General features: G+C 40.2%; 2 protein-coding genes across 3 annotated transcripts in view; both read left to right on the top strand.

The window, feature by feature from the left end:
* Positions 1-3,823: 3,823 nt before the first annotated feature.
* LOC117197206 (E3 ubiquitin-protein ligase RNF4-like) lies at positions 3,824-11,236 on the top strand. Of its 2 annotated transcripts, none has more exons than XM_033408372.2 (2): positions 3,824-4,309; positions 9,946-11,236. In XM_033408372.2, exon 2 carries the CDS (start codon positions 10,209-10,211, stop codon positions 10,776-10,778), a length of 570 nt encoding a protein of 189 aa, XP_033264263.1. In that variant the 5' UTR covers positions 3,824-4,309; positions 9,946-10,208; the 3' UTR covers positions 10,779-11,236. The 2 variants fall into 2 exon arrangements, with proteins under 2 accessions (XP_033264263.1, XP_033264265.1); XM_033408374.2 differs by having other exon boundaries at positions 3,914-3,935.
* Positions 11,237-17,930: 6,694 nt separating this feature from the next.
* Positions 17,931-27,762, top strand: part of TRIM69 (tripartite motif containing 69) — a 36,997-nt gene continuing 27,165 nt past the window's right edge. The window contains exon 1 of the mRNA XM_004281257.4: positions 17,931-18,120. Within this exon, the coding sequence (XP_004281305.1) occupies positions 18,115-18,120 (6 nt within the window). The 5' untranslated portion in view covers positions 17,931-18,114. The remainder of the gene's footprint in view (positions 18,121-27,762) is intronic.

The following is a 27,762-nucleotide window of genomic DNA, read 5'->3' as shown; positions in this document are numbered from 1 at the left end:
TACTAGCAAACAGAATCCAGCAACACATTAAAAGGATCATACACCATGATCAAGTGGGATTTATCCCAGGGATGCAAGGATTCTTCAATATATGTAAATCAATCAATGTGATACACCATATTAACAAACTGAAGAATAAAAACCATACGATCATCTCAATAGATGCAGAAAAAGCTTCTGACAAAATTCAACACCCATTTATGATATAAACTCTTAAGAAAGTGGGCATAGAGGGAACTTACCTTAACATAATAAAGGCCATATACGACAAACCCATAGCAAACTTCATTCTCAATGGTGAAAAACTGAAAGCCTTTCCTCTAAGATCAGGAACAACAGAAGGATGTCCACTCTCACCACTATTATTCAACATAGTTTTGGAAGTCCCAGCCACGGCAGTCAGAGAAGAAAAAGAAATAAAAGGGATACAAATTGGAAAAGAAGAAGTAAAACTGTCACTGTTTGCAGATGACATAATACTATACATAGAGAATCCTAAAGATGACACCAGAAAACTACTAGAGCTAATCAATGAATTTGGTAAAGCTGCAGTATACAAAATTAATGCACAAAAGTCTCTTGCATTCCTATACACTAATGATGAAAAATCTGAAAGAGAAATTAAGGAAACACTCCCATTTACCATTGCAACAAAAAGAGTAAAATACCTAGGAATAAACCTACCTAAGGAGACAAAAGACCTGTATGCAGAAAACTATAAGACACTGATGATAGAAATTAAAGATGATACCAACAGATGGAGAGATATACCATCTTCTTGGATTGGAAGAATCAATACTGTGAAAATGACTATACTACCCAAAGCAATCTATAGATTCAGTACAATCCCTATCAAATTACCAATGGCATTTTTTAGAGCTAGAACAAAATATCTTAAAATTTGTATGGAGACACCAAAGACCCCGAATAGCCAAAGCAGTCTTGAGGGAAAAAAACGGAGCTGGAGGAATCAGACTCACTGAGTTCAGGCTATACTAGAAAGCTACAGTAATCAAGACAATATGGTACTGGCACAAAAACAGCAACATAGATCAATGGAACAAGATAGAAAGCCTGGAGATAAACCCATGCACCTATGGTCAACTAATCTATGACAAAGGAGGCAAGGATATACAATGGAGAAAAGACAGTCTCTTCAAAAAATGGTGCTGGGAAAACTGGACAGCTACATGTAAAAGAATGAAATTAGAACATTCCCTAACACCATACACAAAAATAAACTCAAAATGTATTCGAGACCTAAATGTAAGACCGGACACTATAAATCTCCCAGAGGGAAACCTAGGAAGAACACTCTTTGACATAAATCACAGCAAGATCCTTTTTGACCCACCTCCTAGAGAAATGGAAATAAAAACAAAAATAAACAAATGGGACCTAATGAAACTTCAAAGCTTTTGCACAGCCCAGGAAACCATAAACAAGACGAAAAGACAACCCTCAGAATGGGAGAAAATATTTGCAGACGAATCAACGGACAAAGGATTAATCTCCAAAATATATAAACAGCTCATGCAGCTCAGTATGAAAAGAACAAACAACCCAATCCAAAAATGGGCAGAAGACCTAAACAGACATTCCTCCAAAGAAGACATACAGACGGCCAAGAAGCACATGAAAAGTTGCTCAACGTCACTAATTATTAGAGAAATGCAAATCAAAACTACAATGAGGTATCACGTCACACCAGTTAGAATGGGCATCATCAGAAAATCTACAAACAACAAATGCTGGAGAGGGTGTGGAGAAAAGGGAACCCTCTTGCACTGTTGGTATGAATGTACATTGATACAGCCACTATGGAGAACAGTATGCAATTTCCTTAAAAAACTAAAAATAGAATTACCATATGACCCAGCAAACCCACTACTGGGCATATACCCAGAGAAAATGATAATTCAAAAAGACACATGCACCCCAATGTATATTGTAGCACTATTTACAATAGCCAGGTCATGGAAGCAACCTAAATGCCCATTGACAGACGAATGGGTAAAGAAGATGTGGTACATACATACAATGGAATATTACTCAGCCATAAAAAGGAATGAAACTGGGTCATTTGTAGAGACGTGGATGGATCTAGAGACTGTCATACAGAGTGAAGTAAGTCAGAAAGAGAAGAACAAATATCGTATATTAACACATATATGTGGAACCTAGAAAAATGGTACAGATGAACCGGTTTGTAGGGCAGAAGTTGAGACACAGATGTAGAGAACAAACATATGGACACCAAGGGGGGAAAGCAGTGGCGGGGTGGTGGTGGTGGTGTGATGAATTGGGCGATTGGGATTGACATGTATACACTGATGTGTATAAAAGTGATGACTAATAAGGACCTGCTGTATAAAAAAATAAATAAAATATATATTTTTTTTTTTAAAAAAGAAAGGGCTTCCAGGAGAAACCTATAAGGGCATGGGGGATGAAGGATAGGGAATGGGAAGAAGCCAAATGAGGGTGTGATTTCAGAAGTCCTACATTCAACCTATGCCCGTGGGAGTTCAGAATAAAGGAATAGACTTCAGAGTTTGTCCTGCCTTGAAACAAAGGAGCTGGGCTTTGGTATTCCACATCAGCCTGGCTTTGGCTATAGGCTGCCAGGAGGGTGAAGTGGGGTGAAACATAGAACTCCCAGGTACTTTCAGCTCACTCCAGTGCCTGAGGGTAATTTGCAGGACTGGGGTAATGTGCAGGTGCAGCTGATAGCAGCAAAATATGAAAAAGCTGGGGATGGGCTCATAGACCATGGGTGGGGCATCAGTTAGCTACTGTGAGTTTCCTGGTAACTTCCTCTACTGGGCCCACAACACATGTTATCCCAAACTTCCAATAAAAGTTCAAAGTTTCTAAGCAGCTGGCATTGAAGTGTGAATGCCATTGAACCCCAATTTGAGTTGAAATCCTAATTCCACAGAAGGAATGGGAAAAGTCATATTACTGTTTAAGTTTGTATCGTAACCCCATAAAAGAAATTGGAAAAGTCATTATTACTGTCTTGACTCTTTGTCACCATATCCATAAAATGGAAGAATCATCCCTACATCAGAAAGTTTACTCATTTATTTGATCAATCATTCATTCAATGAATATGGAGTGTCTACTCTGAGATTCTGTTCAAGGGTTATTCTGAGAAGAGGATGGTGATAAGAAGAGCTCTGTAAAATGTAAAGCTCTAGGCAACTGCTTTTATCTCCAGTGGTTATTTATTTTCACAGCCCACTAGAAAACATAAAATTACCTAAAACCACAGCAAGGAGATACAAGGGAAAACTTCTTGGTACTGAGCTGGTATAAGCAGGTTTTTCAAAGAGAGAGAGGAAGAGAGAGAGAAACAGAGTGTGTGTATAGGCTGGGGTCCCTGGCCCTCAGCCCTTAAATACCGTAGGGACCCCATCATTGGAACAAGCAAAAGAAGCCCAGTTAATTTCCAAAACTTCTCCTAGAGAGACGTACCGCCTCCATTGAGAACCACTTTGCTCAGCGTGAGAGTTGCTGATCTAATGACTAGAAAAAAAACAAAAAAACAACCAACCAACCCGGTCCTTCCCCTTTCTCGGAAAACATGAGACTTGAGAGAGAGAGAGAGAGAGAGAGAGAAAGAGAGAGAGAGAGAGAGCGAGAGAGAGAGGGAGAGAGAGAGAGAGAGAGAGAGAGAGAGAGAGAGACTAGGGACGGGAAAGTCCCCTTTTCTAACCTGGAACAGCTCTTTCTGCCCAGAGACTTGTGACGAGCTACCACGGGCTCGGATTTTGATTGGTCAGTTGAGAAACTAAAATAGCGGGTTGAAAGGAGAGAAAACCCCAGTGATTGCTGCCATCGGGTGGGTGGGAATAAGCGCCGCGACTGCTGCTCCGTGACCTTGGTTCTGTTCTTCACTGGGCGCTGCCGCCAGCCTGGGCGCGTTCACCGTGAGTACCCGCTCCCGCGCCGCCCCCTTCCTCGACTTCTCCTTTTCTTCCCTGGCCTCTGGTTCCTTGGTGCTCTTTCCCTGCCCAGTGTAGTTAGGCGCCAGGTTCGGCTGGTTCAGGCTCGGTCCCGAGCGGACCGACAAGCAGCGGAGGGGCCGGAAAGTGGCAGGCCGCTGGAGCGCAGGCTTCCTGCTCTATTCTCACTGGATAGCTCACAGGGCGCAACCGGACAAAACACTAGGTCATTGATGAGCTGCTGTCTGCCTGGGTGGAGTCGAGGGTGGTGGGCACTGTTTTGCAGGGCTGCCCGGTGTCACCCCGAAGGTTGTCTTTCCCTGAATGCAGACCGGAGGAGGGGCAGGCTGGTCACGAAGGTAAGTGATCCGATGAGAGACAGGTGTTTGTGGGGTCTAAGATAAGAACTGACTCAGTAAGTAGGTCGGCGCCATCGGGTGGAGCATTGAGCACTGCACCCTCCTCTGGGCTCCCTCCATTTTCTTCTGGGGCTCCCCGGTTCGAGGGCTTGTGTCTAAATTTAGATATCTCACACGGTTTTGTGAAATATTTCTATGGCATCTTAAGGTATTTGTTTTTGCTAAAGCTTTATTAAGGTATTTGTATTCGTCAAAGCCTCCTCTGGGCTCTCCCCATTTCCTTCTGGGGCTCCCAGGTTCCAGGGCTTGTCTAAATTTAGATATCTCACACTGTTTTGTGTAATATTTCTATGGCATCTTAAGGTATTTGTTTTCGTTAAAGCTTTATTGAGGTATAAATCACAAACCATAAAATCTTCCTATTTATAATGTACTTCAGTGGGTTACAGTATATTCATGGAGTTCTGCAACCATTTTCTCAATATTAGAACATTTTCATCACCCCCCGAAAAAACACTGTACCGATTAGACATCACTCCCCATTTCTCCCCAACCACCCCCAGCCCTAAGGAACCACTAATCTTTCTGTCCCTATGGATTTGCCTATTCTTGATTTATCATATAAGTGGGATCATACAGTATGTGGTCTTCTGTGACTGGCTTCTGTCATTTGATATGATGTTTTCAAAGATCATCCATTATAGCAAGTACTGGCACTTCATTTCTTTTTTATTGCTGAATAATATTCCATTGTAGGACTATACCACATTTTATTTATTCATTCATCAGTTAATGAGCTTTTGGGTTGTTTCCACTTTTTGGCTATTAAAAATAATACTATTACTGGGCTTCCCTGGTGGTGCAGTGGTTAAGAATCCGCCTGCCAATGCACGGGACATGGGTTCGAGCCCTGGTCCGGGAAGATCCCACATGCCATGGAGCAACTGAGGCTGTGCGCCACAACTACTGAAGCCCGTGAGCCACAACTAGTGAAGCCTGGCGCCTAGAGCCTGTGCTTCGCAACAAGAGAAGCCACTGCAATGAGAAGCCCGCACACCACGACAAAGAGTAGCTCCTGCTCACCTCAACTAGAGAAAGCCCACATGCAGCAATGAAGACCCAACACAGCCAAAAATAATAAATAAATTAAATAAATTTTTTTAAAATAAAAAATAAAATAAAAATAATACTATTATTGACATTCATGTACAACTTTTCAGTGTGAACAGAAGTTTTCAATTCTCTTGGGTATATACCTAGGAGTGGAATTGCTGGGTCATATAGTAACTATATGTTTACCATATAGTTATGTTTACCTTTTGCGGAACTGCCAGACTGTTTTCCAGAAGTGCCACACCATTTTACCTTCCCAACAGCAGTATATGAGAGTCCCAATTTTTCTACATCCTCGCCAACACTTATTTTTTCTTCCAGTTTTATTGAGATATAATTGACATACAGCACTGTATAAGTTTAAGGTGTTACATCACGAAACAATAATCACAATAAGTTTACTGAACATCCGTCAATTCATATGGATACAAAATTAAAGAAATAGAAAAAAATTTTTCCTCGTTATGAGAACTCTTAGGATTTACTCTCTTAACAATTTTTATATATAACATCCTGCTGTTACTTATATTTATCATGTTGTACATTACATCCCTATACTTATTTATCTTATAACTGTAAATTTGTACCTTTTGACTGCCTTCATTGAATTCCCCTCCCACAAACCCCTGCCTCTGGTAACCACAAATATGGTCTCTTTTTCTATGAGTTTGTTTTTGAAGTATAGTTAACCTACAACACTATATTAGTTCCTGTAACACAATATGATATTTCTATACATTTCAAAATAGTCACCATTATTATAGTGTCACCATACAAAGATATTACATAGTTATTGACTATATTCTACACACTGTACATTTTATACCCATGGCTTATTTATTTTGCAACTGGACGTTTGTACCTCTTAATCTCCCTCATCTATTTCTTTCCTCCCTCACCACTGCCCCTCTGGCAACAACCTGTTTGTTCTCTGTAATTATAACTCTGTTTCTGTTTTTTTATGTTTGTTCATTTGTTCTGATTTTTAGATTCCACATATAAGTGAAATCAGACAGTATTTGTCTTTCTCTGATTTATTTCACTTAGCACAATACCCTCTAGGTCCATCCATGTTGTCAAAAACGCAAGATTTCATTCTTTTTTATGGCTGAGTAATATTCCATTATATATATATATATATATATATATATAATCTGTAATATTTTATGGGAAAACCCAAATGAACTTTTTGGCCAACCCAATATATATACACATACATACCAGAACTTCTTTATCCATTCATCTATTGATGGGCATTTAGGTTGCTTCCATATCTTGGCTATTGTAAATAATGCTGTAATGAACACAGGGGTGCATATATCTTTTCTAATTAGTGTTTTTGTTTTCTTTGGATAAATACTTAGGAGTGGAAATGCTGGATCACACGATAGTTCTATTTTTAATTTTTTGAGTAATCTCCATACTGCTTTCCATAGTGGCTGTACCAGTTTACATTCCCACCAACAGTTCACAAGTGTTCCCTTTTCTCCACATCCTTGCCAACACTTGTTATTTGCTGTCTTTTTTTTTTTTTTTTTTGAGGTACATGGGCCTCTCACTGCTGTGGCCTCTCCCATTGCAGAGCACAGGCTCTGGATGCGCAGGCTCAGTGGCCATGGCTCACGGGCCCAGCTGCTCCACGGAATGCGGGATCTTCCCGGACCAGGGCACAAACCCATGTCCCCTGCATCAGCAGGTAGACTCTCAACCACTGCACCACCAGGGAAGCCCTATTTGCTGTCTTTTTGATAATATCCATTCTGATGGGTGTGAGGTGACATCTCATTGTGGTTTTGATTTGCATTTCACTGATGATTAGTGATGTTGAGCATCTTTTCATATGTCTGTAACCATCTGTATGTCTTCCTTGGAAAAATGCCTGTTTAGACCCTCGGCCCATTTTTTAATCAGGTTGTTTGTTTTTTTGATGTTGAGTTATATGAGTTCTTTGTATGTTGTGGATATTAACCCCTTATTGGATATATCATTTACAAATACCTTCTCCTATTCCGTAGGTGGCCTTTTCATTTTGTTAATAGTTTCCTTTGCTGTGCAAAAACTTAGATGCAGTCCCATTTGGTTATTTTTGCTTTCATTTCCCTTGCCTGAAGAGACATATCCAAAGACATATTACTAAGACTGATGTCAGAGAGCTTACTGCCTTTGTTTTCTTCTAGAAGTTTTATTGTTTCAGGTCTTACAGTTAAATCTTTAATTCATTTTTAATTTATTTTTGTGTATAGCGTGAGAAAGTAATCCAGTTGTTTTTTTGCATGTAGCTATCCAGTTTTCACAACATCATTTACTGAAGAGGCTATCTTTTCTCCATTGTATATTCTTGCCTTGTTTGTCCTAGGTTAATTGCCCATATAAGTGTGTGTTCATTTCTGGCCACTCTGTTCTGTTCCATTGATCTATGTGTCTGTTTTTGTGCCAGTACCATACTGTTTTGATGACTGTAGCTTTGTAGTATAGTTTGAAACCAGGGCATGTGATACCTTCAGCTTTGTTCTTCTTTCTCAAGATTATTTTGCCTATTCAGGGTCTATTATGTTTCCATACAAATTTTAGAATTACCAGATTCATTGGTGAGTTCTAGTAGTTTTTTGGTGGTGTCTTTCGGAATTTCTACATATAGTATAAAGTCATCTGCAAACAATGACAGTTTTACTTCTTCCTTTCCAACTTGGATTCCTTTTATTTCTTTTTCTTGTCTGATTGCAATGGTTAGGACTTCCAATACTATGTTGAATAAAAGTGGTGAGAGTAGGCATCCTTGTCTTGTTCCTGATCTCAGAGGAAATGCTTTCAGCTTTTCACCACTGAGTATAATGTTAGTTGTGGGCTTGTCATATGTGGCCTTTATTATGTTGAGGTATGTTCCTTCTATACCCACTTCACTGACAGTTTTTTGTTTTTTAAACATCTTTATTGGAGTATAATTGCTTTACAATGGTGTGTTAGTTTCTGCTTTATAACAAAGTAAATCAGCTATACATATACATATATACTCATATCTCCTCCCTCTTGTGTCTCCCTCCCACCCTCCCTATCCCACCCCTCTAGGTGGTCACAAAGCACCGAGCTGATCTCCCTATGCTATGTGGCTGCTTCCCACTGGCTATCTATTTTACATTTGGTAGTATATATTAGTCCATGCCACTCTCTCACTGAAAGATTTTAATCATAAGTAAATGTTGAATTTTGTCAAAACCTTATTTTTTTGCATCTATTGAGATAATCATATGATTTTTATTATTCAATTTGTTAATGTGATGTATCACATTGATTGATTTGTGGATATCAAACCATCCTTGCATCTCTGGGATAAATCTCACTTGATAATGATGTATGATCCTTTTAAGGTTTGTTGAATTTGATTTGCTAATATTTTGTTGAGGATTTTTGCATCTATGTTCATCAGGGATGTTGGCCTATAATTTTCTTTTTTCTGATATTTGTTTGGTTTTGGCATCAGGGTGACGCTGGTCTTGTAAAATGAGTTCAGAAGCATTCCTTCCTCTGCATTTTTCTTGGAATAGTTTGAGAAGGATAGGAGGATAGGTGTTAACTCTTCTCTTAATGGTAGAATTCACCTGTGAAACCATCTGGTCATGGGCTTGTTTTTGGTTGGGAGTTTTTTGGTTACTGATTCAATTTCATTACTGGTAAAGTGGTCTGTTTCTTCCTGGTTCAGTCTTGGGAGATTGTACATTTCTAGGATTTTTTCCATTTCTTCTAGGTTGTCCACTTTATTGGCATATAATTGTTCCCAGTAATCTCTTATGATACTTGGTATTTCTGTGGTGTCAGTTGTAACTTCTCCTTTTTCATTTCTGTTCTCATTTATTTGGGGCCTCTCTCTTTTTCTTGATGAGTCTGGCTAGAGTTTGATCAATTTTGTTTATCTTTTCAAAGAACCAGCTCTTAGTTTTATTGATTTTTTTCTATTTTTTAAGTCCCTATTTCATTTATTTCCACTCTGATCTTTATGATTTCTTTCCTTTCACTAATTTTGAGTTTTGTTCTTCTTTTTCTAGTTTCTATAGGTGTAAGGTTAGGTTGTTTATTTGAGATTTTTCTTGTTTCCTGAGTTAGGCTTGTATCGCTATAAACTTCCCTCTTAGAACTGCTTCTACTGCGTCCCACAGATTTTTGGATCATGTTTTTGTTTTCATTTGTCTCCAGGTATATTTTTAATTTCTTCTTTGATTCCTTCAGTGATCCAGTGGTTGTTTAGTAGCATACTGTTTAGCCTCCATGTGTTTGTGTGGTCTTTTTTTTTCCTTGTAGTTGATTTCTAGTCTCCTAGCATTGTGACTGGAAAAGATGCTTGATATGAATTTCAGTTTTCTTAAATTTACTGAGACTTGTTTTGTGGCCTTGTTTTGTGACCTATTCTGGAGAATGCAGAGTTATCAAAAACTTTTGAGTACACATTTTTCTCTATCTATATACTTTATACTGCTGTCAATCTTATTTTAAGTACTACTAATGCTTAATCTTTGTCTCATTTTTTTCAGTTAAAAATTCAGATTGAGCTTTCTCATAAGTGGCTCCCAGAAGATTCACCCCACCCCACTGTGGGAACACAGCAGTTGTGGATATGGAGACAGGAATGGAACCAGAATCAGAGTTCAAATATACCAGAAAATGTGGACCATAAATTCTTATGTAAGTCAGAGACTGACTGGCCAAGAGCTGTGGGACATTGAGGACTTTAGCATTCACTGTAAACTTTGGCACAGGTCACTTATTTCTCTGAATACTGGATCCAAAAAGCACAATGAACACAAGAATGTGCTATGGTACTAGGGTGAATTCCAGACAAGCACGAGAATTCGGTACATCTGGGGAAGGAGGCACAACTCCTGAGGTGATCTTGGAAGTGGAACTGATAGAACTTGGGGAAAGTGATGAAATAATTGACCTCACTTGTGACTCTCTAGAACCTGCAGTGATTGACCTAACTCACCATGACTCTGTTGTGATTACTGAAGAAAGGAGGAGGCCAAGGGGAAATACAAGGTCACTCCAAGGCCAAACTGGCAGCTGTGTGGTGAGCAGTGATAAGGAGGGGTTGATGAGGGACAGAGATGTATCTGTGACCAACAGTGCCTACCATAATGCCCTGGAAGAAGAAACTTTAAGTTGCACACTACCTGGTTATATCTGGTGTCGAATTTGTAGGGATGGGTACTTAGAGATTGAACTGAGTAAACGACATATCTACTCTACACAATGTGGCCACATCTTCTGTAGTCAGTGCCTCTGCACTTCCCTTAAATATACTAGAAATTGCCCAGTTTGTTTGAAAAAAATCAGCTGCCATCTGTACCACCGCATCTATATATGATGTGTGCTGTGTTGCTCAGGACAGACAGACAAGCTAGCTAGATTCTTCCATGTCCTTGTGCAGAAGCGGTGGGTTGTTGGCATTCAGTGCACTGAGTTAAAAACGCCTGATTTTAAAAATTGTTCTCTGGAGTATATAAATTTTTTTTTCATTTCCCACACACAATGAGACTACCTTTTGATTTGTTTTGTTTCATGCTGCAGGACTGGACTTGGTTGTCATAGTGTGCCAGAGACTGGTGGTTGTCCTCAAAGCAAATTTTCCTTTCTTTCTCATAACAATCAATTTTTAATTGGCCACATGTGAGCATTTTGGGTCATGTAAATAAGGGCAACATCCTAGAGATGATGGAACAAGATGGAAGGAACCTGAGAGACCGACAAGTTTGCAAACCAGAGCCACCTACAAGTTTGGGCTTTTACTTGAGAGATGAATAAACTTCATTCTTGTTTATGCAACTATTATACTGAGTCTTGCTTAGAGTAATGGCAACTTTATTTTAATTAATGGAGCAGGCAGGGTGATATCTTCCTGGTTTTTCTGAATATCCTGACTCCACTGGAATAAAAGGAAGTCAGTCCTTTCTGACCATCTCTCCAACCAGCAAGGTGGAGGTAGGTATACAATCAGGTACCATGTCCTGCTGGGACTCCTGGTGGCCTTTGAAACCAGCCTGAGGAGTCACCTAGACACACTGGAATCTAGAGCTGTGGTTCTGTGCTCTCTGACCTGCCACACCAGAGAGAGGCTCCCTTCATCCTAGGCTTACAGGTGTGCCTGCCTTCCACCATACTGGTCAGCTAATCAACAAGTTGGTCTGCTTCTCTTTGAACAAATACATCACTGCATCACCATCCTAGCTGCTCCTGCAGCCTGACTGGGTCACAGGCTTGAGAAGACCTCATCACTGCTTCCCACAGACCCCCAACACACACACACACACACACTTTTTTCTTTTGAAGAAAATCACAAAGGACTCACAATTCCATCTGTACTTTAGAATTAGAGAGGACATGATTTCTACTGTGCTCTCTCCTTTTCCCTCATGATGAAATGTGCAGTAAAGCTTGTTCCTTACTTTCAATGGTTGTAGCAGTGTTGCTTTCCTCCATGGAGGCTCAGTTGTGCCAATGGAGCAATGCCCATCCCAGCATAATGTCTGTTCTACACACTGCATTCTCTGCAATAGCTCATACTCCAAACTTCAGTTGCTTGTCTTAGCACAGGATATGCAAGATAAATGGGTATACTTCCTTCCGTGGGTTTCCTTGTATTTTCTAAAATGAAATGAGGGGATTTCCCTGGTAGCGCAGTGGTTAAGAATCCGCCTGCCAATGCAGGGGACATGGGTTCGAGCCCTGGTCTGGGAAGATCCCACATGCTGTGGAGCAACTAAGCCCGTGTGCCACAACTACTGAGCCTGTGCTCTAGAGCCCACGTGCCACAACTACTGAAGCCCATGTGCCTAGAGCCCATGCTCCACAACAAGAGAAGCCACCGCAATGAGAAGCCCGTGCACCGCAATGAAGAGTAGCCCCCGCTCGCCGCAACTAGAGAAAGCCCACATGCAGCAACTAAGGCTCAATGCAGCCAAAAATAAATAAATAAATTTATTAAAATAAAATAAAATAAAACGAGGAAGAAAAACAACATGAAAATTTTTTTAAAAGAAAAAAGTTCTAAATATTAGATGTAGAACTTCCTGCATTTCAATAGGACATCTTGTGTGTTCCACTTTGGAGACTGTTAATTGCTCTGTCACATAGCATAGTGTATCACAAACTTGGCTAATGATCAAAACACCTGAGAGGTGCCTATTAAATATACAGATTCTGCTTTTGCATATATTGCCCATGTGATCAGGAAAAAGAGCATACTCTCTCCAGCTTGCCAGCAGCCCTTGACCCTCCCTATTGTGTTCTACCCAGTCCACTACATTTTTACCTTATCTACCAAACTCATGTAGACATTTGAGTTTTTGATCTCTGCTTTAGGGAAAAAATAGAGGGGATTCTGACTTTTCTGAAAAATTGAGATAAATTTTACAGACAGAAAAATTCACTGATCTTAAAGTGTATAATTAGATGAGCTGGGGCAATTATGTACATTCACAGGACCAGCACCCCAATCAAAATATAGAACAATTCCAGAGCAGTTCTCCTGAGTTCCCTTACCCTGTTGCTCTCCACCTGGGTGCCCCTTCTCAGTAAAGTCTTTTGCTTTGTCAGCAAAAAAAATATATATATATCTATATATATATATATACACACACACATACACACACACACACACACATATAAAACAATTCCATCATTCCAGAAAGTTCCCATCTAGTCAATCCCCATCCCCCATAGGCAACCACTTTTTTGATTACTATCATCATAGATATGTTTGGGGACACTGACTTTTATTACTTCATTGTCTAGCCCAGATCATCTGGGAGGAAAGTTTGATAGGGAAATTTGGAATATAAGCATTAGGCAAGGGTCAAGGGTTTATTTTAGTGGGAGTATGACTTATTTTTCTTAAGAATTGAAGCAAGAAGGTATTAATAATGACACCTGCTATTTATTAAACAATAGCTATTTTCCAGGCACAGTACAAGGCACTTCACACATACATCTAGGCAACAGCAGGAACCCAACAGGATGTAAGAACAAAAGTTGAAGGAAGGGAGCTGCCACAGGCACATTAGTGTGAATAGGTTGGCTGACTATTGTACATGGCTGTGGGAAGAAGTAAGAACTAAAGCTAGAAAAGAATATTAAGGCCACATCCTGAGTAGAGCATTGTGTGCTGTGTTATGGAGTTTAGATTTTATTCTACAGTTGCTAAGGAACCATTAAAGGCTCTGAAAAAGAGCCTCCAGAGAAGGATTCTTAAGGATTCAGCATGATATCAGTGAGGGTTGAAGATACTGCTTGAAAACTGGAGAGAAAACATGGAGGTAGGATCAGGAAGGAAAGGTCCTGGTGTTGATTTTCCTCCCAAAATAGAAGTGAATTTTCTGAAATGTATAAGAAAAAGGATGAAAGTACCCTTGGTCTGAGGAATGTGGTAATGCACTGGTACTCTCTTGCCCTTGATGTTAGCAGTTTCATTTTAGCACAGCCAGCAGGGCTGTGCAAGTCTTTTGAGCTATGGCAGCTCTTGGGAGACGGCTGTTGGTCTGAGGTAGCAATGATAGGAATTGAGAGAACAGCTGTGGCGGTTTGGATTTAGCTTTCAGGTACCTTTCTGGAAAAGTGGAAGCTCATTTGACCAGAGTAGAAATGGATTAGAAGAGGTTGGACAATCAAATTTATCCACTTTATGACTGATCTAGCCTTAGAACAAGTTAGCCTCACAGTGAGATAATCTGGCAATTTAAATTAGCTGTTTCCTGATGTTCCCTGAGGTTACGGCAGGGAACTAAAGCCAAACTTCTTGAGCTATAATATGTGAGGATTTCATCAATCACTGATTAAAATCAAGCTGTTCAAGAAAAGGGTTAAGAGAGACAGAGTGGAGAAGTCAGAGGCATCTTTCAGCAAGGATTGGTCTTTCTATTGTCTGATCCACACTGAATTCATCCCTGCAGCAAATGTTAAGCACACCTGCCAGAAGAAACAAGTTACTCTCTGAGAACCTAAAATTGTTAAGATGGATAAACTTTTAGATCCTTTCCTTAGCTATATCAATTAGATCCCACTGATTTCATATTAAAATCTGCATACTGAGATGACTATCCCAGGGAAGTAGGTTTCAATGATATCACTGGCTCAGTGTCTTGTCTCTAAAACAGTAGTTTCCCTGCAACAAGAGCAGGGAACAGCAGCGGCACTTGCACAAATGCACAGGCACTCCCAATGGTTCTCTCCTACTGGTTTCCTTATTTATCACAGTTTTAGACATTTGTTAGTACATAGTATTTTGAAAGTAAAACATGTTTTCTTTTTCCATCTCCAATTTCATAGTTCAGTTTCATGGTATTATGCAGATGGATTTCCAACTTTGAGAAAATGTTTTTTGTTTCACTATCCAGGGACTATTTACAGACAGCTCTAACATGATAACCCTCTTGTGTGGGGAACATTAATCAGGGCAGCATTGGAAATGGGCCCTTCCCTGCCCCCTTAGCTTTCAGCAGGCAAAAAGATCCTACAGGGCATAGTCCTTTCTCCTGTGGAGTGGCATGGAGAAGGCATGTGGCCCCAGGTATGACTCTGCCAGCATCACTGACCCTCTAAAGGGAGGGCAGAGGGGCGGCCAGCATGGTGTCACAAGATAGAGGTAGCAGTTACCGACAGCACTTGGCTTCCCTGCTGAGATGAGAGCCTTTAGAGAACAAATTTCTCTCTTCCTTTCCTCTGAACGAGGCCAAGTCACAGAAGTAGCAGCTGCTGTATTCTCCAGCCAGGAAAGAGAAGGTGCAGTGCATTGCTGGGCATGGACCACTCATTAATTCTTTCATTCATCTGCTCATTTGCCTAGTATTTATTAAATTCTGATAGTGTGATAGACGTATATAGTTAAAAAGATGAATAAGACAGTCTCCAAGAAGCTCACAGCTAGTGGGGAAGAGATGTGAAAATAGTTATAATAAAAGAAATAATGCAGTGAAATAAAAGCTATGACAGAAATATCTGCCAGGTGCTGCCGAGGCATAAAAGAGTAAATAACTGACTTCTCAGTAGCTTCCTTGGAGTCTAGAAGATGGAAAATTGAACTTTTAATTTATATTCAGCTCCATGGAGTCCTTGAAGATTAATACCTACTTACATTTCTTGTTATATTTCAAGACAAAGTTAATTTGAAGGGGCATTAGTTTTGTAAACTATTTTCTATACGAATGTTAGTGCAATAACAATAATAATAGCTATGACCATTTATTGGGTGCTCACTATGTGCCAGGTACTGTTAAGCACTTTACATACATCATCTCATTTAATCCTCACCACAATCCTATGAGGTAAGTATTATTATCTCTATTTTTATTTTAATTTTTTTATTTTTGGGCCACACCATGTGGCTTGTGGGATCTTAGTTCCCCGACCAGGGATTGAACACATACCCTCTTCAGTGGAAGCATGGAGTCCTAACCACTGGACCGCCAGGCAATTCCCTATCATCTCTATTTTATATACGATAAAATTGAGGCTTGGAAAAGAAAAGTAACTTTGGTTTATGACTTTGTTTTTGTTTCCCATCTCCTGGTACCAATTATATGGTAAAACCTGGTATGTAGTTTCTTAAACATCACTGTCCCGCTGCACAAAACTTCGTTTTTAAATAGTGAAATAAAAGCTCGAAGTGCCTTTTTGTGAGATTTGGGACTCTTGCTACATAGGATGTGGAATCACAAACTTTGGAGGTGGAAGGGGAGTCTTAGGAACTCATATTTTATGGTGGAAGAACTGATGCCCAGAGGAGTTAAACATCAACCAAAGTTACTCATTGTTCTGGTGGGAGACACAGCTTCTCTCTTCTTTTTTTTCTTTTTTAATAAATTTATTTATTAGTTTGTTTTTATTCTGGGCTGTATTGGGTCTTTGTTGCTGCTCATGGGCTTTCTCTAGTTGAGGCAAGTGGGGGCTACTCTTCGTTGAGGTACGTGGGCTTCTCATTGTCTTGGCTTCTCTTGTTGCAGAGCACAGGCTCTAGAGCGCAGGCTCAGTTGCTCCGTGGCATGTGGGATCTTCCCAGACCAGGGCTCGAACCCGTGTCCCCTGCATTGGCAGGCAGATTCTTAACCACTGCGCCACCAGGGAAGCCCAAGGCTTCTCTCTTCTAGCCCACTGCTCTTGCCCCAGGGCCAAAGACTCAAGAATGTGCAGACTTCAGGTTTTCATACAATCATCTTTACTAGACATTGTTAAACATTTTAGCCAACAACAAGACATTCAAGATGCAACAAAAAAAAATTTTTTTTACTTGGGGACATCGTTTCTAGGTGATCATCAGCATTTCATAGCCATTTATTTGACAAAGAATTTGATCCAATGAATGCCATGTACTGTCAAGGTAAGCAAGACACAGCACAACCCAGCAGTTGTTCACAACTTAGGGAAGGGGCAGACATGCAATCAAACAATTAAAATAATTATGTACAAGCATGTACAAAGGTTTAGGGTGCTATAGAAATGTGTAAAGTGATGATTCTCAGCTGGGGGTGGGTCCCACTCCCATATACCCAACAGACACTTGGCAATGTCTGGAGACAGTTCTGGTTCTCACAACATGGGGGGGGGGGCGGTGGTGGTGATACTGGTGATCAGAGGCCAGAAATGCTGCTAAACCTTCTAAAGTTCACAGGTCAGCACCCCAGCAACAAAGACTTAGGCAGCCCAAAATGTCAATAGGGCTGAGGTTGAGAAACTGTGGTAGACAGCCAGCAAAATATTTTCTACAAGGGATGGGTGAGGGGGTTATATCTTGGGGGACTGGTTGTGGAAGAGTTTACTGAAGAGATAATGATTGGGGTTAGGGAGGGAAGATCCCCAGAATAAGGAACAACATGTACAAAGCCACAGAAGCATAGCATATTTGGGCAATCCCACACACTGGTGGAAGAGTTGTAGGCAGTAAGGCTGGACAGCTAGGGAGGAGCTAGACATTCAAGAAAATATATTGAGTTAGAGGAATTACTGTAAGAAAAACTGGTTCCATGATGGCTTTTTATAAGTCACTCAGGAGCACAGTCTAGGTATGTACTGCTATGAGCTAAAACTGCTAAAGAAAGCTGTTTGAAATGAAGCTTTTCTCATCTTGCTTCCTTATGGTCTGAAGTTTTCCAGGCATTTGTTACTTTCTCAGAGACAGAGTCCAAGCTGTTTCAATGGAATGTGAGCTCTGAGAGGTGGAATAACTATTAAAGCCACTTAGCTGGTGTCTCAGTGCTGTGATGAAATCGTGAGCAGGGATAAGGTGGTTATTTCTCATGTGTTAGACTTCTAGGCAGATGATAATGATTATTTCCTCTTTCGTAGAGTGCCCTAGGCCAGAAATGGGGATATGTGACCCTTAAGATTAGACTGCCACCTTGGATCTAAATGAGTTGCCTTCCCCTCCCTCACAAAAAATGGTGGGCAGGTAGGCCATTCCAGTCAGGGTTTCTCTTTCTCTTAAGCTAATGATGATCAAAGCAACTGACAAACTGTCACGGAATCTGTCAGACCTCACTCTGGCCTTCCCCGCCTCCCAGCTCCTGAACTTTCCCTCCTTCTGTCATGCTCTGGGCCCATTCTTAGCAAACTAACAGGTCACAGACTTCTGGTCTGCAACCATCCTAGGCCTATTGAGCTCTGGTCCAAGTGCCTGCCTCTGTCCCCTGGTGGTGGCCTGATGATAGAGCTTCATGGAGGTGAGTTACCTTTTTCTAACTTAGCTGATTTCTGGAGCATAATGTGGAAAACTGGATCAAAGAAGAGGGTATGGATTTTACAGCATGAAAGAAAATTCAGGGGGATAGTTAACCTGTGGCAGCTTATAGCTTCTGTACTCTCTCTAGGCCTTGGAATAATTGAGAATTTAGAGAAGAGAGTTTGGTAGAAAAGTGATGAAACCTACCAAAAACTTTTGAGAAAAATTAAAATAAATACTATACAAAAATGTACTTTCCTTATTAATGTAATCACTTTATTATTTTAGATTGAAAAAATTTATTATGTATAACTTGATTTGCTCATTATACTATCACACTTGGTATTTTATACTTAAAGTGGAGTTGATTAAACATTTTAAATTGAATTCCTTCAAGATCTCTTCGGAGCTAAAAATAAATGCTATTCTGAATTTAGTGTTTTCTTGATTGTTGTACAGATAAAAGAAAATGTTTATTTACTACAAGGAAGGTAAAAAACCTCACTAAAGTTCATCAACAAGAGATTGTGACACTGAGCCCTTAGGTTCTGAGTTATCATTTCCACCAGTCACTTTTTTGCGGTACGCGGGCCTGTCACTGTTGTGGCCTCTCCCGTTGCGGGGGCACAGGCTCCGGACGCGCAGGCTCAGCGGCCATGGCTCACGGGCGCAGCCGCTCCGCGGCATGTGGGATCTTCCCGGACCGGGGCACGAACCCGTGTCCCCTGCATCGGTAGGCGGACTTTCAACCACTAGCGCCACCAGGGAAGCCCCACTTATCTACTTTAAAAAAAAAAATTTTAGGGCTTCCCTGGTGATGCAGTGGTTGCGAGTCCGACTACCGATGCAGGGGACACGGGTTCATGCCCCGGTCCGGGAAGATCCCACATGCCGCGGAGCGGCTGCGCCCGTGAGCCATGGCCTCTGAGCCTGTGCTTCCGGAGCCTGTGCCCCGCAACGGGAGACGCCCAGGTACAGCAAGAAAAAAATAATAATAAAATTTTTTTTACTTTTGTTGGCGTAATGTTGTGTTAGTTTCAGGTGTACAGCAAAGTGATTCAGTTATACATAAACATATGTTCATTCTTTTTTGGATTCTTTTCTCTTATACTTATCACAGAATATTGAGTAGAGTTCCCTGTGCTATATAGCATGTCCTTGTTGCTTATCAATCTTATACATAGTAGTGTGTGTACGTTCATCCCAAGCTCCTGATTTATCCCTCCCCCTACATTTCCCCTTTGGGAACCAGAAGTTTGTTTTCACTATCTGTAAGACTGTTTCTGTTTTGTAAATAAGTTCATTTGTATCATTTTTTAAAAAAATTAGATTCCTCATATGAGTGGTATCATATTTGTCTTTGTCTGATTTACTTCACTTAGTATGATAATCTCTAGGTCCATCCATGTTGCTGCAAATGGCATTATTTCATTCTTTTTATGGCTGAGTAATATTCCATTGTATATATGTACCACATCTTCTTTATCCAGTCCTCTGTTGATGGACATTTAGGTTGCTTCCATGTCTTGGTTATTGTAAATAGTGCTGCAATGAACATTGGGGTGCATGTATCTTTTTGGATTATGGTTTTCTCCAGATATATATCCAGGAGGGGGGGTACTGGATCATATGCTAGTTCTATTTTTAGTTTTTTAAGGAACCTCCATTCTGTTCTCCATAGTGGTTATACCAATTTATATTCCCACCAACAGTGTAGGAGGGTTCCCTTTTCTCCAAACCCTCTCCAGCATTTATTGTTTGTGTTTATAAACCACATGAAATAAAGTTCCTAAATGGCATCCACTTCCAAAAGATACTGCATACACAAGGATTAAAAACTGGCTCTAGTAGGCAAGACTTTCTCTTAAATCACCTTCAATTGGCCAGGTTCTTCTACAAGTTTTATCTTATACAGAATGCATCTAATTTTAAAGTTTTCAAGATAGTCTGAGTGGTTTAAAATGCAATGTTTTTTGTCCTTTCATATTCCCTGATGGGCATAATTTTCTGAGTTTGATCTTCCGAGCACATATTGAGAGAGGGTGGAGAATAAACATATTTTTTCCTCTTCACTTCCATTCAGCCAAGTACCAAAAAAAAAGGAATAATCTTTTAGAAAATCATTTGTTATCTTTGGTTAATGGAATTAAATGAATCATTAATATGTAAAGGGATGGTAAATTTAAAATTCTCACTGTACAACAGAACCATAGGAAATAAGACTAGAAATGAGTTTGCAACATGTTGTAGAGAATTCTGAACTCTGGGGCCCTTTTAAAAAACTTATTTTGGTAGGTTATGGAGAGCAACAGAAGATTTTTGAGGCAGAGGAGGGTTAGCAATTATTATTTCTATTAGCATTATTAACTAGACTCTGTAGCTGATTAGACGATGGAGAATGAAGAAGAAAACAGCCAAAGATAATTCAGATTTCAAAACTGAGATACTGATAGTGCAATAGAAATAGGGAAGTCAAAAGAAGGAACTGATTTACAAAGAAAGACACATTCTGTTTAAGTCGTGTTGAGTTTCAAGGACCCAGTTGTGGGCTCGGAGATGTGGGCTCCCAGAGATTCAGATTTGGGAGTCACCTCTATAGCAGCTATACATGAAGTTATGGGCATGAATAGCTCACTTGGTAAAAAGAGAGTATAGAACTAGAAGAGAGCTGAAGAAAGTCCTTGGTGATTATTTACTCAGGAAGAGAAGAAAAGGAAGAGAAACCAGCTGAGGCAGGGGAGTGGTCAGAGGCAAGAGAACTAGGACAGTACTGCACCACAAGAGCCAAAGGAGAGACTCAATAAATCGAGGAGAATGAAGAATAAGTCATTAAATGAGTGTTTAGCAAACTCCATGGCAAGCTTTAAGAAAACAGTTTCTATAGAGTGCTGGGGTAGAGGGTCTGTAACAAAGCAGAGATTCAGACAGGTTACCTTAAGCAAAGAGGTAACCTCACTTATCCTGAGGATAAACATCCATCCCTCTAAACACATTTGTTGAGGCCCTACTATGGCAAGGTGTTGTGTTAGGTACAGGAATCCAGGAAAAGCCAAAGGACAGTGCTGTGGTTAACATAACAGAGCCACTCTCCACATTTGTTTCTATGTGTAATTCTTGTCTCTACCAACTAATTGACTCTTTCCACCCTACACCTCTGCATTTTTTTGCCTCCTGTTTAAAATTCATCTCTTAGATTCTGTTTCCTTATGATTCTCCATGCCATGACCTTTCTGTCCCAAACTCTACCTCATAGAAATCTTTAAGCTTTTGCTTTGACTGTCAATTTTCTGATTCTCTCTTTTGTTTCCATAGCTAAATTTGCAAGAGGTTCTGGTTTGCCCAGATCATCTTTCTTCATTGAGTTGTTGAACAGCCCATGGAATCAGTCAGAAGCCCACCTGTATTTTAATCACCTGTGGCCCAGGAGAAGGATTGGAGGCCACAAGCTATGTGCAGGCTTGACCTTTAGCATGAACTATGGGAACGACAGCAACTGTGATTAATATATCGAGTAGGTATTGGGGGTGAATCTCAGTTGTGCGAAGAACAGTGCATAGCCTTTTCTATAACACTGTTTATATTGACTTTGAGTCCCCATTCCTGTGGCTGGAAGGAAATTCAACTTGCAATCTTTGAAGAGAGGCATCCATATTGATTATTGCTGAAAGTTCATTTACTCAATCTGGTTAAGATGTGTATGGAGGACATATTGAAACATCCTCCCCCTTCCCTCCCCCCAACCCTTCTCTAAATACATAAAAAGGTTGGATAAATTGTGAAAAACAGTTGAAGCTTTGGTTTTCAAGTGGCAGAATAAAAACAGTGATTTTTTTTCCTCTTCTCAGAAATTCATCCTTCTTTAACTCAAAACTACAAGGAGAATGAAAAATAGACAAACTTTATTTGTGATGTAACTAGAAACACCTGTAAGCCTGGACTACAACCTATGAGGAAGAACTGCCCAATATAGTGAAAGTCAAACAGGAATGTGATAATGGATGCCTAAGGGTGCAGATTTTATACAAAGTGAGAGTGACATAGCTCTCCAAAGAAAGTGACCCAAGACCCACAAGTCCTTATTGTACGGAACAATAAGAACAGGCAAGCAGACTGAAGTAAGGGCTTTTTTTCCACCCATTTGACACAAAGACTTAGATACAGGGAAGGTGAAGCTGAAAAGGGACAAACAGCTATATTTGTAGAAAGCAGTCTGTTGGTGAGGAATAGTGAAGGACATAGACTCTGCATTGTAAGCAACCCTGAAATGCTAATCATGGGAAACAGCAAGGGCTATAAGAACTCATGCAAATACTATTTCATAAAGAAAATGGCCTTAAATATGGTACTGCCTCCACCCTCTTGCAAGTCTCTTGCAAACAGCTGACTCAGGAAGAACTCACCTCATTCAGTGTTTAAAGAAACAAAAATATAAGTAGCATCCATTAAACAAGAGTGGGGAGAAATGTCCAGAGCAAAGCGCAGAGAACTATGGAGTTAGAGAATATGAGAAGGAAATTAAGAGGAATGTGGGATAGAGTGAGAGACTCTGACATTTGTCTGATAGGAGTTTCAGAAAGACCGCAGAGAATACACGAGAGGTAATATTCCAAGAGAAAATGGCTATATTCGGTTCAGGCAGGCAAGACCCCGGTTTGGGAAGATCAGGTATCAGGGGTAAGGAACACAGGCAGTGTGGGAAACTAGGGAGTAAAGGTCTAGGGACTCAAGCTAAAGAATTTGGATAGAAAGAGGTGAAGATATAGGTATGGAAAGAGAGCAAAAGAGTCATCAATGAGTATGGAATTTGATGGATGGTGAGGCAAAGGAATTTTAGCCATGTTCCCTTGGCTAGAACAGATCTATGAGTGAAACTAAGCTCACAAACAGAGGCAAACACAAAGTTATGACTGGGAATGGAGGGTTAGAAATGAAGAATAAGGAGTTCTGGACACTCAGATTCTCAAGGGGATGTACAGAAGATGGAGACAGCGCTGGTCTTAGGGTTAGAATTCTTTGGATTCCCTCAATTCTACCACTGACTTGAGTGTCAGAGCAAGTTCTGAGTTCTAGTTTTCCTTTCAAGAGCATGAGACTAACCCATGGACCAATCCTCAGGGATTCTGCCTCAGAATAAATATTGTCTATATTTAAGTTTTTCATCCTTCAGAGGCCACAATATGCAAATTGAAAAATAGTGTATGTACATTTAACATTTCTTTTCCCCCCATAATAATCTTCCTCACTTTTGTCTGCCCAAGATTTGATCTTTTAAGTCCCATCTTAGATATCCTATATATTTCCCTTGACCACACCCCCTAGTCATGCATCAGGGACCCATCTATTATGCTCTCCTAAAACGTACTTATCTCTATTATATTGATACAAATGATCCTCCTACTTTGAGGAGGTTTCATCTCAGTCCCCATTTTTATACTCCTGGATCATAGTTTTTTGTTTTTTTTGCGGTACGCGGGCGTCTCACTGTTGTGGCCTCTCCCGCTGCGGAGCACAGGCTCCGGACCCACAGGCTCAGTGGCCATGGCTCACGGGCCTAGCTGCTCCGCGGCGGGGCACGAACCTGTGTCCCCTGCATCAGCAGGCGGATTCTCAACCACTGCGCCACCAGGGAAGCCCAGGATCATAGCTTTTCATCTTTAGCATTTAGGAAAAGGTAAGAATACAGAGAGCTGGTAATGGAATATGCTGGGAGCAGTGGATCCTGGCATTGGAAAGTCTAAGGTGGGCAAGGTCACTTCAGGAATTCTGGCAGAAAACTCTGCAGGAAGTAGAGTCCAAACTCCTGGAATCTGGGAAGTCAATGGTGACAGCAAGGTCTTCCACACAGCTAAGTCAGACAAACCCCACAGGGTCCCTGAGGCTACAGAAATTCAGTTCTGGTAAAGATGTGACCTGTGAGATGAAACACCAGACTTTCTTTCAGGCCAGCCTCTCCTTGCTAATTCCAGAGCAGAAACAGGTTCTATCCATGGCTGGTGCTCAGATGAGACAGAAAAGGGTGAGTGGAGTGGGTAGGGAAGTACCACCCCTAGACCTGGGCAATGAAGGGCTTTTCCTTTGGCTTATGCTTTAAGGCTCCCACTCTGACCCTTCTCCAACTACGTTCCTCTTTACAAGATACAGAGTCCATGAGACCACAGAGCCCATGCTCTCTCCTACTTTAAATTACATGACATGTACCCAGGACTCTAAAATTATCTGTCCAAAAGATTCTGAGTCCACTGTTAGGACTTCCATAGCTCCCATAGGCAACTGTGTGCCTAAAGGGCAGTTGTGTGTAGGGGTGTGTGTACATGTATGGAGCTTGGTTGTGTGGGCTAGGTTTTCCACACACATGCTTATGAGGTATGGCACAGGGTGAGGGGGTTGGGAGGGGAAGAAGAATGGGCCAGGGACTTCTAGTTGTACTTTGCCTTGGCCCACAAGTGCTAGTGGAAACCCAGATATGAGCAGTTCATGGGCAGAGCCTCTATCTTACCCACTTCTATGCCCCAGCAAGTATGGTCATTAGAACAGAGCTGGAATTATTCAATGTTTACTTCATCAGACTCTTAGGTATTGAGCTCAAAGCCACTTCTGGTGGCTACTTTTTGATAATAGTAGCTATAATACAGCATTCTTCAATGCAGGATACTGTCAATATAAAAATTCTTGCTCTGGAGTCAGATATAGCTTCAATCTTTTAAAATTGAGGTAAAACTCACATAACATAAAATTAACCATTTTATTATTTTTTAACCATTTTAAAGTATACAATTCAGTGACATTTAGGTCATTCACAACACTGTGCAACCACCACTTCTATCTAGTTCCAAAATATTTTCATCGCCCTCCCAAAGAAAACCCATACCATTACGAAGTCACTTCCCACTTCTCCGTCCCCCAGCTTCTGGCAACAACTAATATGCTTTCTGTCTCTATGGATTTACCTATTCTGGATATTTCATATAAATGGAATCATATAATATGTGACTTTTTATGTCTGGCTTCTTTCATTTAGCATAATGTTGTTGTAGCAGATATCAGTGCTTCATTCCTTTCTATGGCTGAATAACCTTTCATTTTATGGATATGCCACATTTTATCCATTCATTAACTGATGGAATTTGGGTTGTTTCCATCTGTGGCTACTGCAAATAGTGCTGCTATTAACATTTGCATACAAGTTTTTGTTTGAATATCTGTTTTCAACTCTTTTGGGTATATACCTAGGAGGAGAGTTGTTGGATTATATGGTAATTCTCTGGTTAACTTTTAGAGGAACTGACAAGCTGTTTTCCACAGCAGCTGCACCATCTTACACTTTCAACAGCAATATACGAGGGTTCCAATTTCTCCATATCCCCACCAATATTTGTTATTTTCCATGAAAAAATATAACAATCTTAGTGGGTATGAAGTGGGATATCACTGTAGTTCTCATTTGCATTTTCCTAATGATGTTGAACATCTTTTCATGTGCTTGTTGGCCATCTGTCTATCTTTGAGAAATGTCTGTTCAAGTCCTTTGCTAATCTGTAAATTGAGCATCTTTTTGTTGTTGATTTGTAAGAGTTCTTTATATATTCTGGATTCTAGACCCTTAGGTATATATATTTGCAAATATTGCCCCCCACTCCCACTATTCTGTGAATTGCCTTTTCACTATGTTGTGAAAAGAAAACTAAAATCAGTTTCTTTTTTTGTGATGTCTTTATCTGGTGTTAATATCAGGATAATGCTACCCTCATAGAAAGAGTTAGGAAATGTTCCCTTCTATTTTCTGGAAGAGTCTGGAAAGGAGTGATGTTAATTCTTCTTTAAATGTTTGGTAGAATTCACCAGTGAAGTTATCTGGTCCTGGGCTTTTCTTTGTTGGGAGGTTTTAAATGATTGATTCAATCTCTTGTTATAGGTCTGTTCAGATTTTCAATTTTTCCTTGGGTTGGTTTTGGTAATTTCTGTGTTTTTCTATTTCATCTAGGTTATCCAATTTATTGGCATACAGCTTTTCATAGTATTCTCTTATAATTCTTTTCTATTTCTGTACATTCTGTGGTAATGTCCCTACTTTCATTTCTTTTTTATTTTATTTACTTTATTTTTGGCTGTGTTGGGTCTTCGTTGCTGTGCATGGGCTTTCTCTAGTTGTGGCGAGCGGGGGCTACTCTTCGTTGCAGTGCGCGGGCTTCTCATTGTGGTGGCTTCTCTTGTTGCGGAGCACAGGCTCTAGGTGCACAGGCTTTAGTAGTTGTGGCTCATGGGCTCTAGAGCACAGGTTCAGTAGTTGTGGCGCACAGGCTTAGTTGCTCCGTGGCAAGTCCTCTATTTCCTTACTGATAGATACTCTGTCTAGTTGTTCTATTCATTATTGAAAGCTTAGTATTGGAGCCTACAACTATGAATGTAGAACTACCTATTTCTAACTTCAATTCTGTCAGTTTTTGCTTCACATACTTTGGTGCTCTATTGTTAAGTGTGTATATGTTTATAATTGTTATCTCTTCTTGATAGATTGACCCTTTTATCAATATATAATGTCCTTATTTTCTCTTGTAACAATTTTTGTCTTAAGTCAATTTTTGTTTAATATTGGTGTAGCCACTCCATTTCTCTTTTGGTAATTATTTGTATGAAATATCTTTCCCATCCTTTCACTTTTAACCTATTTATTCTGGGCTTCCTTGGTGGAGCAGTGGTTAAGAGTCCTCCTGCCAATGCAGGGGACATGGGTTTGAACCCTGGTCTGGGAAGATCCCACATGCCGCAGATCAACAAAGCCCGTGCGACACAACTACTGAGCCTGCACTCTAGAGCCTGTGAGCTACAACTACTGAAGCCCACGCGCCTAGAGCCTGTGCCCCACAACAAGAGAAACCACTGCAATGAGAAACCCACGTACCGCAACGAAGAGTAGCCCTTGCTCGCCGCAACTAGAGAAAGGCACACACAGCAACAAAGAACCAAAAGCAGCCATAAATAAATAAATAAATAACTATTAAAAAAAAGTGAATCTCCTGTAGACAGCATATAGTTAGATCATGTTCTTTTTATCCATTCTCTCAATCTCTGCCTTTGAATCACAGGTTAATCCATTTTCATGTAAAGTAATTACTGATAAGGAAAGACTCACTTATGCCATTTTTCTATTTATTTTCTACATGTAATATCTTTTTTGTTTCTAAATTCTGTTACTGCATTCAAATAAATTTGTTCTTAGTGTCCCATTTTGATTCCCTTTCCTTTTCTTTTTCTATATATTGTTTTTATATATTATCTAGTATTTTTCTTTATTTGTTACTCAGGGGATTAAAATTAGTATTTGAATTTTCTAACAAGCAAGCTAGAAATTCAATTCACATTAATCAAGTGTGAATTAATACCAACTTAGTTTCAATAGTACACAAAAACTCTGTTACTTCCCAGCTCCACTTCCCCCTTTATGTTGTCATTGTCACCAATTACATCTTTATACATTGTATGCCCATTAATGTATGTTTATAATTATTGTTTTATGAATTTATTAAATGATAAAGCAGTTAAAAACCAGAAACTGCATGGGCTTCCCTGGTGGCGCAGTGGTTTTGAGTCCACCTGCCGATGCAGGGGACACGGGTTCGTGCCCCGGTCTGGGAAGATCCCACAT

The sequence above is a fragment of the Orcinus orca genome, chromosome 2 (genome assembly GCF_937001465.1).
Source record: "Orcinus orca chromosome 2, mOrcOrc1.1, whole genome shotgun sequence".
NCBI lineage: Eukaryota > Metazoa > Chordata > Mammalia > Artiodactyla > Delphinidae > Orcinus > Orcinus orca.
This window is presented reverse-complemented; position numbering and strand designations above follow the sequence as displayed.

Excerpts from the sequence above, each read along its gene's own strand:
- LOC117197206 (XM_033408372.2), top strand. The coding sequence starts at position 10,209 with ATGAACACAAGAATGTGCTATGGTACTAGGGTGAATTCCAGACAAGCA.